This window comes from Tachyglossus aculeatus, chromosome 11 (assembly GCF_015852505.1).
Source record: "Tachyglossus aculeatus isolate mTacAcu1 chromosome 11, mTacAcu1.pri, whole genome shotgun sequence".
In the NCBI taxonomy this organism is placed as follows: Eukaryota; Metazoa; Chordata; class Mammalia; order Monotremata; family Tachyglossidae; genus Tachyglossus; species Tachyglossus aculeatus.
This window is the reverse complement of record NC_052076.1, coordinates 54,418,546-54,431,229: the sequence shown is the minus strand read 5'-3', so window position 1 is coordinate 54,431,229 and position 12,684 is coordinate 54,418,546. Positions and strand designations below refer to the sequence as shown.

Below are 12,684 nucleotides of genomic sequence, written 5' to 3'. Positions count from 1 at the left end.
GGGATTCAATACCTGTTCTCCCTCCTACTTAGACTGAAAGCTTCAAATGGGACCTGATTATCTTGTGTCTACCTCGGTGCTTAGTACAATGCTTGGTACATAGTAAGCACTTAAAAAATACCACAGTTATTACCCCACTGAAAACTTTTGCACTTCTCTGTAAGCTCTCCCAGGGCCATCTACATCCTAGATCCTTCAAGAGAGTTTCCTTGTGCAGAGAACAACCTTCCCGGTGAACTTCAGCTTCTCAGATTCCCAGACAGATGTAAAACTCTCCATCCATCCCATTTCCCAAGCACTTGGTTCATTCTTCCTTTTAAACATGGCTGTCCTCAAACGTCCCTTTTTTCTTTGATCTCTTCTCTGACTGGCTTTTTTTCTGATACTCCTCTGAGGAAACTGTCTGACTCCTGAGGATCTTTAATAATAAGCTTTCCATAGGAGGGATAGCCAAAAGAAAGAGGTGATTTCCTGCTTCTTTTATATTGAAGATGGTTTAAGATGACTTCCCACTCTGCTCTCTTATTATTATGGTTCTTGTTAAGTGTTTACTGTATGCCAAGTACTGTACTAACTGCCAAGGTAGAGACTAGATATTCAGAATGGACACAGTTCCTGTTTCCCACACAGGGCTCACAGACTAAGTAGGAGGCAAGAAGATTTAATCTCCGTTTTACAGATGAGGCACAGAGAAGTTAAGTGACTTGCCCAAGGTCACACAACAGACAAGTGGCAGAGCTGGATTAAAACCCAAGTCCTCTGATTCCCGGGCCTGTATTCTTTCCACTAGGCCATGCTTTCTATGTGTAAGGGCTGGCTAGAATTATCACTATAATGAATACGTAGCTCCCTTTCTCAAGAGTGAGCTTCCTTCCCTGTCTCCAGGAGTGGACTAATTAGAGTGACTAGCACAAACTCCAATAACATTTTCTTCCTTTTATATAAAAAAGAAAGGGAACGAACAGAGCAAGCACTATGTGAAACCCAGGCCCATGAAGTTACACCATGAAAATAAAAATTGGGCCATATGAGTTGGGAAGGATGCATTTAAAACTTCAACACAAATAGAAACTCAGTATAAGGCACTGAATATTGCAAAATCCAAAGCAAGGGTGAAAGATTCTGAGGAATCAAAGCCCTGGGTTGGATTCCACAGAACCTTTCAACTCAGTTTTGGATCTGCAACATTCAAATTCCTTCTCCTGCCCAACTTTTCAGTGTAGCTAGTTGGCAACTAAAGCATTTTGAGAGGTCTCTTGGGTGACGGCTAAGTGGGAGCATTGAACTGTTGAGCTCCTCCCTTCAGATAAATTGGTGATGCTACCTAGTTGGCAGATCAAGCTGTTTTTACCGAACTTCCTTAGAAAGAATGATCTGGAATGGAAATCTCTCCTTTCGCCTTTGAGAACATTGCTGTTCTTCTCTTCAGGATCCCTAACCTGAGTCCAGGAGAGGAAGGGCCAGTAATGACTGTGAAAGGGCAGAGCCTCTTGCCCCTTTGCCATTTCGACTTGAAAGCCTCAGACTACATCAGTGGCCACCGGCGGAATGCTGAGCTGCGAGGGACAAAGGGAGGAAGCCTGGATCCCAAAACAAGGGTTATCGAGTTCGCTGCTTTGGGAGTGGGAAGCAAAGACAGTCGGTGAGCTTGGTCACATATCCGTTGGTTCCGTTGGTTAGCTGTTTGTACTGCATTTCCTCATAGGGTTTAAGGAATGATCAGACACAGTTATTTCTTTTGAGGGGGGTGCGTATGTTTCAGTGCAGTGATTAGCCCTACCTCCTCCAGTTCCCAGTCTTCCCTTCTGATTTTCTTGCCTCCTTTGTCTGGATAGCCACTGAGAACAAGGATAACCACTGCCTCTTTAAAGGGAGTGCCCAGAGCAAATACCAAGTCGTCAAACTCTTGTCCAGAGAGATTTGGCCAGAGGATGAGCCTGCTCAGTTCGGCCATTCAGGACTACTAATTTAAAAATTGTTGAGCAGTCATGCCAAATCTCTGACTACAGGGCAGGAGGGCAAGGCTGGTGTCTCAAACTCTATGTCCTAGTAGCTTAGTACAGTGCTCAACATGCAGTAGACACTATTGATTGATCATGAAAATCCACTGGAAGGTGTCTTCACCCCGCAATAACTTGTGCAAATGTACCAATGTACCTCCCGGGCCTCATTGTCACTGAAAAGACTTGGAGCCTGTGCTCCTTGGATGAGATGGAATTCTCATGATCCCTGGATCCTAGTCAAGGAAGGCCCCCAAGCCATGGCTTTGGACAGTATTCACTGTCTGCCCGGCTTACAAACTTTCTGAACTAAGGTCTTCTTTGCTCTTGAAAATTATTTCTTCCCGTCCAGGACCTTCACTATTATGAACCCCACCCGTTCGGCCTACTCCTTTAAGTGGATCTGTGAAGAAACAGAGAGCCTTCTGAATCCTCCGGCCTTTATATGCCTGTCAAAGAAGGGCCAAATCCAACCTGAGAAGAAAGTTGAGGTAGGTGGAGATGAGGGACGTGACCTAAATCCGGGGTGAGATCTCACAGCTCTCTAGAGCAGAGCAAAGTGCTGAAAGAGAGCTGAATGCTTACCTATCTGACCAACTATTCTGGATTCACTTTTCAAACCCAGATCCAATAGATTGAGCACGGGCCTGGGAGTTGGAAGGACCTGGGTTCTAATCCTGCTCTGCCACCTGTCTGCTGTGTGACCTTGGACAAGTCACTTAACTTCTCTGGGTCTCAGTTACCCCATCTATAAAATGGGGATTAAGACTTTGAGCCCCATGTAGAACATGGACCGTGTCCAACCTGAGTAGCTGGTAGCTACCCCAGTGCTTAGTACAGTGCCTGACACATAGTAAGCACTTAACAAATATCATAAAAAATGCAAATGTATTTGAAACATCCAGTTTATTCAGGGTCTGTTTTAATTGGAAAAATCTAGGTTTATATGATCTGAAATTTGTGGGGTGGTAAAATTCCCAGTAATCTGAATATTTTCCAGTGGCCCACATAATGGGTTTGCTCAACTTAGCCTTTCTTGAAAATGACTCTTCCAGGATCTTCATACTCTGTCCAATTTGATTATTCCGCTTTTACCCCTGTGCTTAGCACAGTGCTCAGCATATAGTAAGCATTTAAATACCACAAAGATGATGACAGTGGTTATTTTTACTTTTATTATTATATGACAGAAATGTGGACTGAGCTGTTGGTAGAGCTGGAGGTAAATCCCAGTTCTGTGGGCAAATGGAGAAATTCAGTTGTAAACTCTTGAGACTTAGTTGGGTTTTTTAAAAATTTCAAACATATTGTGAGATTATACAGGCTACATATAAATGCACATATATGTCTGTCTTCTGTCCAACATCCTGAACCTTATAGAGACTGATTCTCTTAAGCTATTCTGTCATGCGCACATACTTGCTTAGTAGGGACTTAAGTGCTGATGATTTTATGGAAAACTTTACACCAAGGCTTTTTGGTAAAATGATTAGTTTGGCTCCAGAAATGTTCAAAATAGATGAGCAATTCATATAACTTGGCAACAGCAACCACGAACCTCTCCACTGTCCTGAGTCTAATCTAAATTCTCTTCTCAGATTACATTTCAGTTCATCCCCCATCATTTGGACATCACAGAATCCCTCTGGACCTTCCTAATCACCGAGCATAACTATTCAATCCCTTTCCTGTTGGTGGGGAAAACCACTGATCCTTTGATATCTCTGGACAGGGCACACTTCAACTATAATTCTCTCCTCATTGGTAAGAATCCCAAATCCGCAGCAAGTAGTTATTTTTTACAGCTCTAGACATTTGACGAGATCTCATGGGAGGAAGGATTAGAAAACGATGGGATTGGCTACCAAAGAAATTTGGGCGAGTTCTGAGTTTATGACCTTTCCTAATTAGTCTGGATTGATTAGGTCAGATTTACAGATGATGCTAAAAAGTCTGTCAGCCAGTCAGGCTTTTCCCCAGTATTCTCCACTTCTCAGTCACTGTAGTACTGTAGCTTCTTGGGATTCTGAAAAATACAGTATGGGTTGGGAAGGGCTATGGGTCAGGGTGAAAGGTGAGGGGAACATGCTAATTCTCAAGATTGAATTAGATTCCTTCAGCTTCTGGGAGCAAGGAATGTCTCTTCCATATTCCATGTGGAATGCAATGCTGCCTTGGAGAACACAGCTATTCTCTTTTCTTTTGAATGTGCTGATAAAACTCTTTACTAGCCAGGCAAATTGTTTGCAAAAATGCCAAAGATTGCCAGCTTCCTATATTCAATCATATTTATTAAGCACTTACTATGTGCAGAGCACTGTACTAAGCGCTTGGGAAGTACAAGTTGGCAACTACCCAACAGTGGGCTCACAGTCTAGAAGGGGGAGACAGAGAAAAAAACAAAACATATTAACAAAATAAAATAAGTAGAATAAATATGTACAAGTAAAATAAATAAATAAATAAATAGAGTAATAAAGAGTAATATGGATCAAGTGGATTTCTTGCTGAAGTATTGGCATGTTTTTTGATGTTTCATGTATATAACACACTTCTCTTTGCCCGAGGAGAAATATTCACCTTTTAAATCCAGTGCCATCTTACACAGTCCATGTTACTTTTGGCCCTTACTGCTCTAGATTTCACAAAATCCTTTCAGCTGTAAAGAAGCTAATTCCAAAAGGGAAATCACAGACATAGGCATGAGTGGAATCACGAAGCATGGGCTGTCTGTTCTCTGAACTTGTTAGCTGATTCAGAAAGAGTTGTGTGCACCTTGGTTTTCTCCGCTATAGCTCTGTTATCAGGAGTTCCAAAGCTAATGACTCCCAAACAATAAATGCTAATTTGGATAAAAATTCACATAGAGTTTGTGGGTTCTTCAGTGTGGAAAATGAACATAAATCTTTTCTAATTACTGCTTCCTTTGGATCCTCTGGACCCCAATCTCTGATGTGCAATGTTAGTCTGAATGAAATTGGAAACATTTCTGATTGAAGTCTACCTCAAATGCATTTCTGCTGATTTTACCATCAGTAGAATGGTAAAGCAGTGTGAAGCAGTATGGCAAGATGGAAAGAGCCCGGGCTTAGGAGTCAGAGGTCATGGGTTCTAATCCCAGCTCTGCCACTTGTCAGCTGTGTGCCTTTGGGCAAGTCACTTAACTTCTCTATGCCTCAGTTACCTCATCTGTCAAATGGGAATTAAGGCTGTGACCCCCACGTGGGACAACCTGATTACCACGTATCTACCCTAGCCTTTAGAACAGTGATTGGCACATTGTAAGCACTTAACAAATGCCATCATCATTATTATTATTAGAATGAGGGGCAGACTCATATGTACTGGGTGAAAGAAGATCCATTTGAGAGGCTTTTAGTATATAGTTTGCTGCTTCAACACTTCATTTAATGTTTCATAAGAGTCCTCTGGGATCATCTTGGGTAAATTTAGTCAGTAAACCTTTGGCCCTGTCTAAAGATTGCACCTGGAGAGTTTCCAGTACTCTACTAGTCTCAGCTGTGGGAGGGAAAGTCAAGCAGAGGCATACCCATTCCATTCCTAGCTTGGGCAGTGGCTAGCAAGTGGAAGGCAATCTGCTACATGTCAAAACTCACCTATACTGGGCAGCAGTGGCTTGGGAGAGAATTGAGGGCAGAGATTCAAATTTACTGCACGGAAGAAGGCAATAGTAAACCACTTGCGTATTTTTACCAAGAAAACTTTATGGATACACTACCAGAATGATCACAGGTGGAGGTGGGGGAGGTTCTGGGAGAGATGTGTCCATGGAGTCGCTGTGGCTCAGAAACGACTCTACAGCAAGGCATACTTTTGGCCTGGGTTGTTTGGGGTTGACTGAATTCCAAAGACATAAAATGCACACTCAAACTTCCTTGCATGGTTTCTCCCCAGGGCATGAGGCTCGTGAAACAGTGTACCTGATCAACAGTGAGAACCAAGCCTTCAACTTTGCTTTCCGTGAGCACTCTTGTTTTTCAGAAGGCTTCAGAAACAGCGTGACGGTGCAGCCTATGGAAGGCTTGATTCCACCTCTAACCAGGTAACTGAAGAGACAGAATTACCAATAAGTCCCCTGGCAATTGCAATCCTCCAAGTAGGAGATGCCGCTGTATTTTTTTGTTTATGGTATTTGTTATTAATAATAATGATGGCATTTATTAAGCACTTACTATGTGCAAAGCACTGTTCTAAGCGCTGGGGAGGTTACAAGGTGATCAGGTTGTCCCACAGGGGGCTCACAGTCTTAATCCCCATTTTCCAGATGAGGTACTGAGGCCCAGAGAAGTTAAGTGACTTGCCCAAAGTCACACAGCTGACAATTAGCAGAGCCAGGGTTTGAACCCATGACCTCTGACTCCAAAGCCCGTGCTCTTTCCACTGAGCCACGCTGCTTCTCTAAGCAGCATTTGTTAAGCGCTTACCAAGTGCCCGGCACTGTTGCTGTGTGCTGGGTGGATAGAAGCAAATTGGATTGGACATAGTCCCTGCCCCACGTGGGGTTCACAGTCTCAACCCCCATTGTACAGATGAGGTAACTGAGGCCCAGAGAAATGAAGCAACTTGCCTAAGGTCACACAGCAGATAAGTGGTGGAGCTGGGATTAGAACCCATGACCTGAATCTCAGGCACCTGCTCTAGCCACTATGCTGCTTGAGTAGTGATTCATTTTTCTAACTTCTGAAAAGATGTTATAATTTTGACTACTGGTTTTTTGTTGTTGTTGTTGTTTTTGTTTTATTTTTTATGGGCTTTTTTTTTTAGTGCTTATTATGTGTCAAGCACTGTTCTAAGTGCTGGTGAAGATACCAATCAGGTCCCACATAGGGCTCACAGCCTAAGTCAGGGAGGAGGATTTAACCCCCATTTTGCAGCTGAAGTAACTGAGGCATAGAGAAGTGACTTGTCCAAGATCACAGAGCCAAATGGCGGAGCTGGGATTATTGTGATTGTACAGTTTTCCTCTGGCAGTGGCCTTGCACTAGAAAGATGCCAACTTGCCAACTTGTACTTCCCAAGCGCTTAGTACAGTGCTCTGCACACAGTAAGCACTCAATAAATATGATTGAATGAATGAATGAATGTTAGAGGAGGAGGTGGTCTGGGCTCCTGTTAAGCTATTTTTTTTACGAAAGGGCTGATAACTCTCTCCTCATTTTTGGTTCCCTTCCTGTTATGCACTATTTTCCCCACCTTTGCAGAATTAAGAACTCTCAACCCATTTCCATCCAACTTACTCCTTTGCTTTCATGATTTTATTTGTTCTATTAGCTTAGTGAAACCACCAGGCAAGATTTTGCTGGTCAAGTTCCATCTTAACTACTGTTTTTAATTTTTCAATACAGTAGTTCATTTTCCACATAGCCTGAACTGTAAGCAGTGTTGGTTAGTGTCCCAATCTATTTCCTGTGGGTAACTAAGTGCTCTGCACACAGTAAGCGCTCAATAAATATGATTGATTGATTGACAGTCAACAATCCTGCTGTCTTCTTCTCCAACAAGGCTCCCTATTACTATCACCTTCACACCGAAACTGGAGGGAGAGGTGAACCTTAATTTGGTCTGTGACATAAAGAGGAAGGCCGAGCCCCTGACCTTAAATGTCAAAGCCACGGGACACCAAGTGAATGTGCTCGTCAAGTGCCGAGAACCCAATGGCTCAGTAACCACCTTCAGTTTGCACCAAGCCAACAGCATCAACTTTAAAGAGGTGAGGGAGCCGGGGGCCTGGGAACCAACCTTTTTCCTCCAGCAGAGTATGTAGATCTCAGAGGACTCAATATCAGAGTGAGCTTTTCTGGGAGAGAAGCCTCTAATCAAGAATTGCATCAAGAATATATCTAGAATTATAATGTTATATCGTACTCTCCCAAGCGCTCAGTAGCGGACTTGCACACAGTAAGCCCTCAATAAATACGATTGAGTAACTGACTGACTGAATTAGGAACAGAGAGGGAGTCTCAAAAAATAACATTTAGGTTAAGATTTAAGTTAGCCTGCCCAGGCAGAGCTGAGAGGAGTCTTGGACTGTAGGAAGACCAGATCCCTGGGCCTGGTTTTACCATAGGCTTAAGAAGGAGATTAGACAACTTCCCATATAATCCTGCCTTTATTGTAGCATTCAGATAGCCTAGTATTCTAATCCTCCAGTGCCTCTGACGAAATGCTGAATATCACCTCCTCCCAACCATTGAAGTACTTCCATTGCTGTTATTCAGAGTAATATATAGTCCATGATCTTTTTTTTTTAAATAGTACTTGTTACGTGCTTACTACATGCCAAGCACTGTACTAAGTGCTGGAGTAGATACAAGATAATCAGGTTGGATAAAGTCCCTGTCCCGCATGGGGCGCGCAGTCCTAAGTAGGAGGAAGGAAAATTTAATCCCTATTTTACAAGTGAGGTAACTGAGGCACAGAGAAATTAAGTGACTTGCCCAAGGCCACACAGCAGATAAGTGGCAGAGCTGGGATTAGAATCCAGGACCTCTCCCAGGCCTGTGCTCTTTCCACTAGCCCATGCTGCTTCCCTATGATCTGTTACATTATAACATTTTCAGCTTGTTTTTCACTATTAGCATCCTCACCTCCCTTATTCTCGATTATGGTCATTTAAATCAAAGCTTAAGGATTAATCAGTGCTTTAAATGAAGATTATCCATTTATCCAGAATGGAAAAGGTTCAGATTGTGCTACAGGATTTACAAATTGGGCATATAGTTTTCCATTTGTTTTATTATCTTTGGTACCATCCAGATGAACCATCCTATGCAGTAGTTGTTCCCAACCTTTCTTGTTGTTTAACTTGAAATACTTCCATCTTCATCTTTCCTCACACTAATTTAAAAAAGTCCCACCCCACCCCAAAAAAGTAATAAACCATCTTAAGCTGAATACTGTAGTTACAGATGCTTTTTCACTTTAAACCCCAGTCTTATTTATAATTATTTTGTGTCATTTGGATGAGAACCACTTTGTTAGTGATTAACTTAATCAGTTTGCCTACATAATGAATCTCTCCATTTCCACGTGCATATTCCATCAAAGCAGTGCACTTCCACTATTCTATGCTTCTTAATTTTTATAAATGATTCCATATCCAATTATTCATCAAGCCCAATGGTCCTCTCCTAACAGCTTCAAATTTCCTTTTCCTGGTATGGGTGGTGAGGAGTGGTTTGCACTCTACCATCTCTGGATTTGCAAAATCAAAAGAACAATGACTCCTCAGAATGACTATGCCATCATAAATATTACATTAGCAAACTGAGACCCCTATGAGAAGCCCTAGGTAGAGAGAAGTGCCGTTCTGCAGCAGAAAGGGGCTTCCTTTTTGTCTGGATGGGATAGTGTATAGAGGCTGGGGGTGGGAAGGGGATGGAAAGACAATATCCAGACTTACTTTCTCAAGGGCTGCCATGTCCAGAACTGCTTCTTGCCTATTCTCAATTAATAATAATAATAATAATAATGATATTTGTTAAACACTTACTATGTACAAAGCACTGTTCCAAGCGCTGGGGAGGTTACAAGGTAATCAGGTTGTCCCACGGGGGGCTCACAGTTTCAATCTCCATTTTACAGATGAGGTAACTGAGGCATAGAGAAGTTAAGTGACTTGTCCAAGGTCACACAGCTGACAGTTGGCGAAGCCGGGATTTTAACCCATGACCTCTGACTCCAAAGCCCGTGCTCTTTCCACTGAGCCACGCTGCTTCTCCAACCTTTGTCCAAGCTGGACAACTGAACCAAACTGACAGTGTATGAACAGTTATGTAGTTTCTAAATACAGTGCGGCCAGGAGAGTTCCCACGTCCCCAGAAGTCCTCCTGGATTCCAGAGTTTGTACCGCTGGGATGATGAAGTAGACAATTAGGATGATGATTAAAAGCATTAGCAATGTGAAGGCATTTTTGTAACTCCTTTACAGTTTCACGGGAGGCCTCAGCATCTCGAGCTGTTACATCTTCCTAAATCTCTAAATGATTATAATCAATCAACCACATGCCCACACATGCTTGCAAATTATCAATCGTATTTTGCAAGCATGTGTGGGCATGTGGTTGATTGATTATAATCATGCAAATGCCCCTAAGGCTCATTCAGAGGGACCCTCTTTCAGTCACATCACACTTCTTGACTCCTTGGCTCTAACACTGCTATGTTTATTCATTCAGCTTGGTCTTTCCCCTCTCCCTCCCAGGTGGAAGTAAATGAATGTGTCCAATGTGAGTTCACCATTTTTAATACTGGCAAGTTCAACTTCAACTTCTCAGGGGAATTCTGCGGCCCCCAGACCCTGCAGCGCTATTTTAGCTTCTTGCCCAGCAGTACAACAGTTGAAGCAGCCCAGAATACACAAGCTGTACTTTCTTTCCACCCGCTGAAGCACTGCATCCTGAAGGACATGGAACTTCTGCTGAAGGTAAGAACAGGAGCCACGGTTAAGTTCCCCTCACTCCTGGGTCTCGTTAGAGAAGGGGAACTCAGTGATACTACAGATAATGATGTCCTTGATGAAGGTGATGGGAGGAGGCAGTTAAAAGGTTTAAAGAATATTTTAAATATCATACCCAGGAAGGTAGAGACATTACCCAAAGATTGCTTTTTCGAAAGGCTTTAAAGAAGGTCGTAGGTTGGTGAAACTCACTTGAGGGTGGGTGGGGAGGGGAGATCCGCTCATTGAACATAAGGGACAGTTAGGGGGAATGAAGGAGCATGAGCTGGGTTGGAATGGGAGCAAGCAGATAAGAGGGAGCTGGCCTAGAGCGAGTCTTGAAGCTGACGAACAAGGGTTTGAAGAAGGAGAGTGATGTGTTCTGAACAGCTCTTTAGAAAGACAGTTATACTCTCCCAGCATATGAGTCAATCAGAAGCCTGCATTGTATGAACCTTCAAGTCTGAGTCTGCCCCTGGAACTAGTTTGGTGCCACTGAGGCAACAGCTAGAGAACAGTAGCCAGAGCTACAGTAACCAGTGCTGAAGAGGTACATAATAATAATAATAATAATAATGGTATTAAGCACTTACTATGTGCAAAGCACTGTTCTAAGCACTGGGGAGGTTACAAAGTGATCAGGTGTCCCACAGGGGGCTCACAGTTTTAATCCCCATTTTACAGATGAGGTAACTGAGGCACAGAGAGGTTAAGTGACTTGCCCAAAGTCACCCAGCTGACAGTTGGAGCTGGGATTTGAACCCATGACCTCTGACTCCAAAGTCTGTGCTATTTCCACTGAGCCACGAGATTGTCCAGGGGTCTCCAGAGCACATACAAAATGTCCTCCTTCGATTGCCCCTCCCATTGCAGAGGCGGCTTTCTTCCCCACCTCTGGCTGTTAGCCCTCTTTCCACAACCCCACTGGAAACCGCCCGTTAGCATGATATGGGGTGCTCTCTCTTCGCAGATCAGTCATGGCCCTTCATATACATGCAAACTCCTTGGCTCAGCTGTAATTCCCTGCCTCCATTTCTCCTTCACCTGCCACAACTTTGGAATCTGCTTCATCTACTCTGCTGGAATGCCCCCATACCGACAAGTCCTTGAAATCACTAACAGGGAGAAAAAAGCTGTAAGGTAAGTAGCAGAGGCCTAAGGGTGAGTCTTGAAACCAACCATGAGGAGTTTCTATTTTACATGAGAAGCAATCGTGAGCCACTGGAAATGTTTAAGGAGACTGAGGAGGGTTTACCAGAGATGTTTAAGGAGAGTGAGGAGGGTTTATCAGACGAGACTTCCATGCTTTTAAAAGTTCTATTCAGGTTAACCACCCAGGATGTCTTCAGAAGGAGAGTTTGGGGAAAGTCAGGGCTTCAAACTCCTGACTCCCTGCCTTTATCTTGAGTAAGGAAACAGGTTCCCCATGCTCCTTTTACCCTCCTGCCTTCAAGTGGAGGTTGATCCCAGAATGTGGGGGTGCAATGTCCTGTTTTTACCCAGTGCGTAAATTGTCAGCAGTCTCTTTCAAGCTCCAATGCTCTCCTCACACTCACCTTATCCCCCTACACTGTGCTACCTGTTCAAGGCTCTCCTGAAAAACGAGAGAATTTCCTCTCTGTCGATCGACCCTGTCACAGGAAATCCCAATGCCGTGTTTGTCTCTATCCTTCCATTCCTCCTCAGGTCACCCATTTCTAGCCCGGCCAAATGGTCCAGAGCTCTCCAGCCCCTCATTGAGGAGAATGGCTAGCCCTCCTTTAACTCTTAAAACAGGTAGACATGAGTTAGGAGTAGCATCAGAGCCAGCAGTGGCTCAGAAAGGATAGGGGACGTTTTATATGCCTTCCTTCTGTCCTGATATTTCACCAACTGAGAAGTTCAGCCTTGATGGTGACTGAGAAGCGGAGCTAGGGAAATCCAAAGGGGAGAGTGAAAGGCAACGAGGAGTGAGCAAATCTGTTTATTGAGTATCATATTCACAGCAGGTGTTGTCCCTCCTGGGCCTTATCCCAGATAACTTCCCACCCACCTTCCCTGGAGGAATAAGGTTTTGAGAAGAGGGAGCATTTCCTTGGGATTGTATCTTCCCTCTGTCTCTTCACCCAACAAATTTGGGCTGTGAGCTCCACCCCACTCTCTCCTACCAGTGTGTTTGTGCCCCTCTTTGAATTCAAGGACTGTTTTAACCTCATGTCTGAAATGGGAATAATAATATTGACTGAA

General features: G+C 43.6%; 1 protein-coding gene and 1 non-coding gene across 2 annotated transcripts in view; both read left to right on the top strand.

Moving 5' to 3' along the window:
- HYDIN (HYDIN axonemal central pair apparatus protein) overlaps positions 1-12,684 on the top strand; it is a 317,742-nt gene that overhangs the window by 281,774 nt on the left and 23,284 nt on the right. The window contains exons 71-77 of the mRNA XM_038753650.1: positions 1,430-1,642; positions 2,353-2,491; positions 3,599-3,764; positions 5,916-6,063; positions 7,524-7,731; positions 10,225-10,446; positions 11,429-11,598. Of these exons, the coding sequence (XP_038609578.1) occupies positions 1,430-1,642; positions 2,353-2,491; positions 3,599-3,764; positions 5,916-6,063; positions 7,524-7,731; positions 10,225-10,446; positions 11,429-11,598 (1,266 nt within the window). The remainder of the gene's footprint in view (positions 1-1,429; positions 1,643-2,352; positions 2,492-3,598; positions 3,765-5,915; positions 6,064-7,523; positions 7,732-10,224; positions 10,447-11,428; positions 11,599-12,684) is intronic.
- LOC119935315 lies at positions 5,468-5,607 on the top strand. Its single transcript, XR_005453201.1, has one exon. It is a non-coding gene; the product is annotated as a small nucleolar RNA SNORA7 (small nucleolar RNA).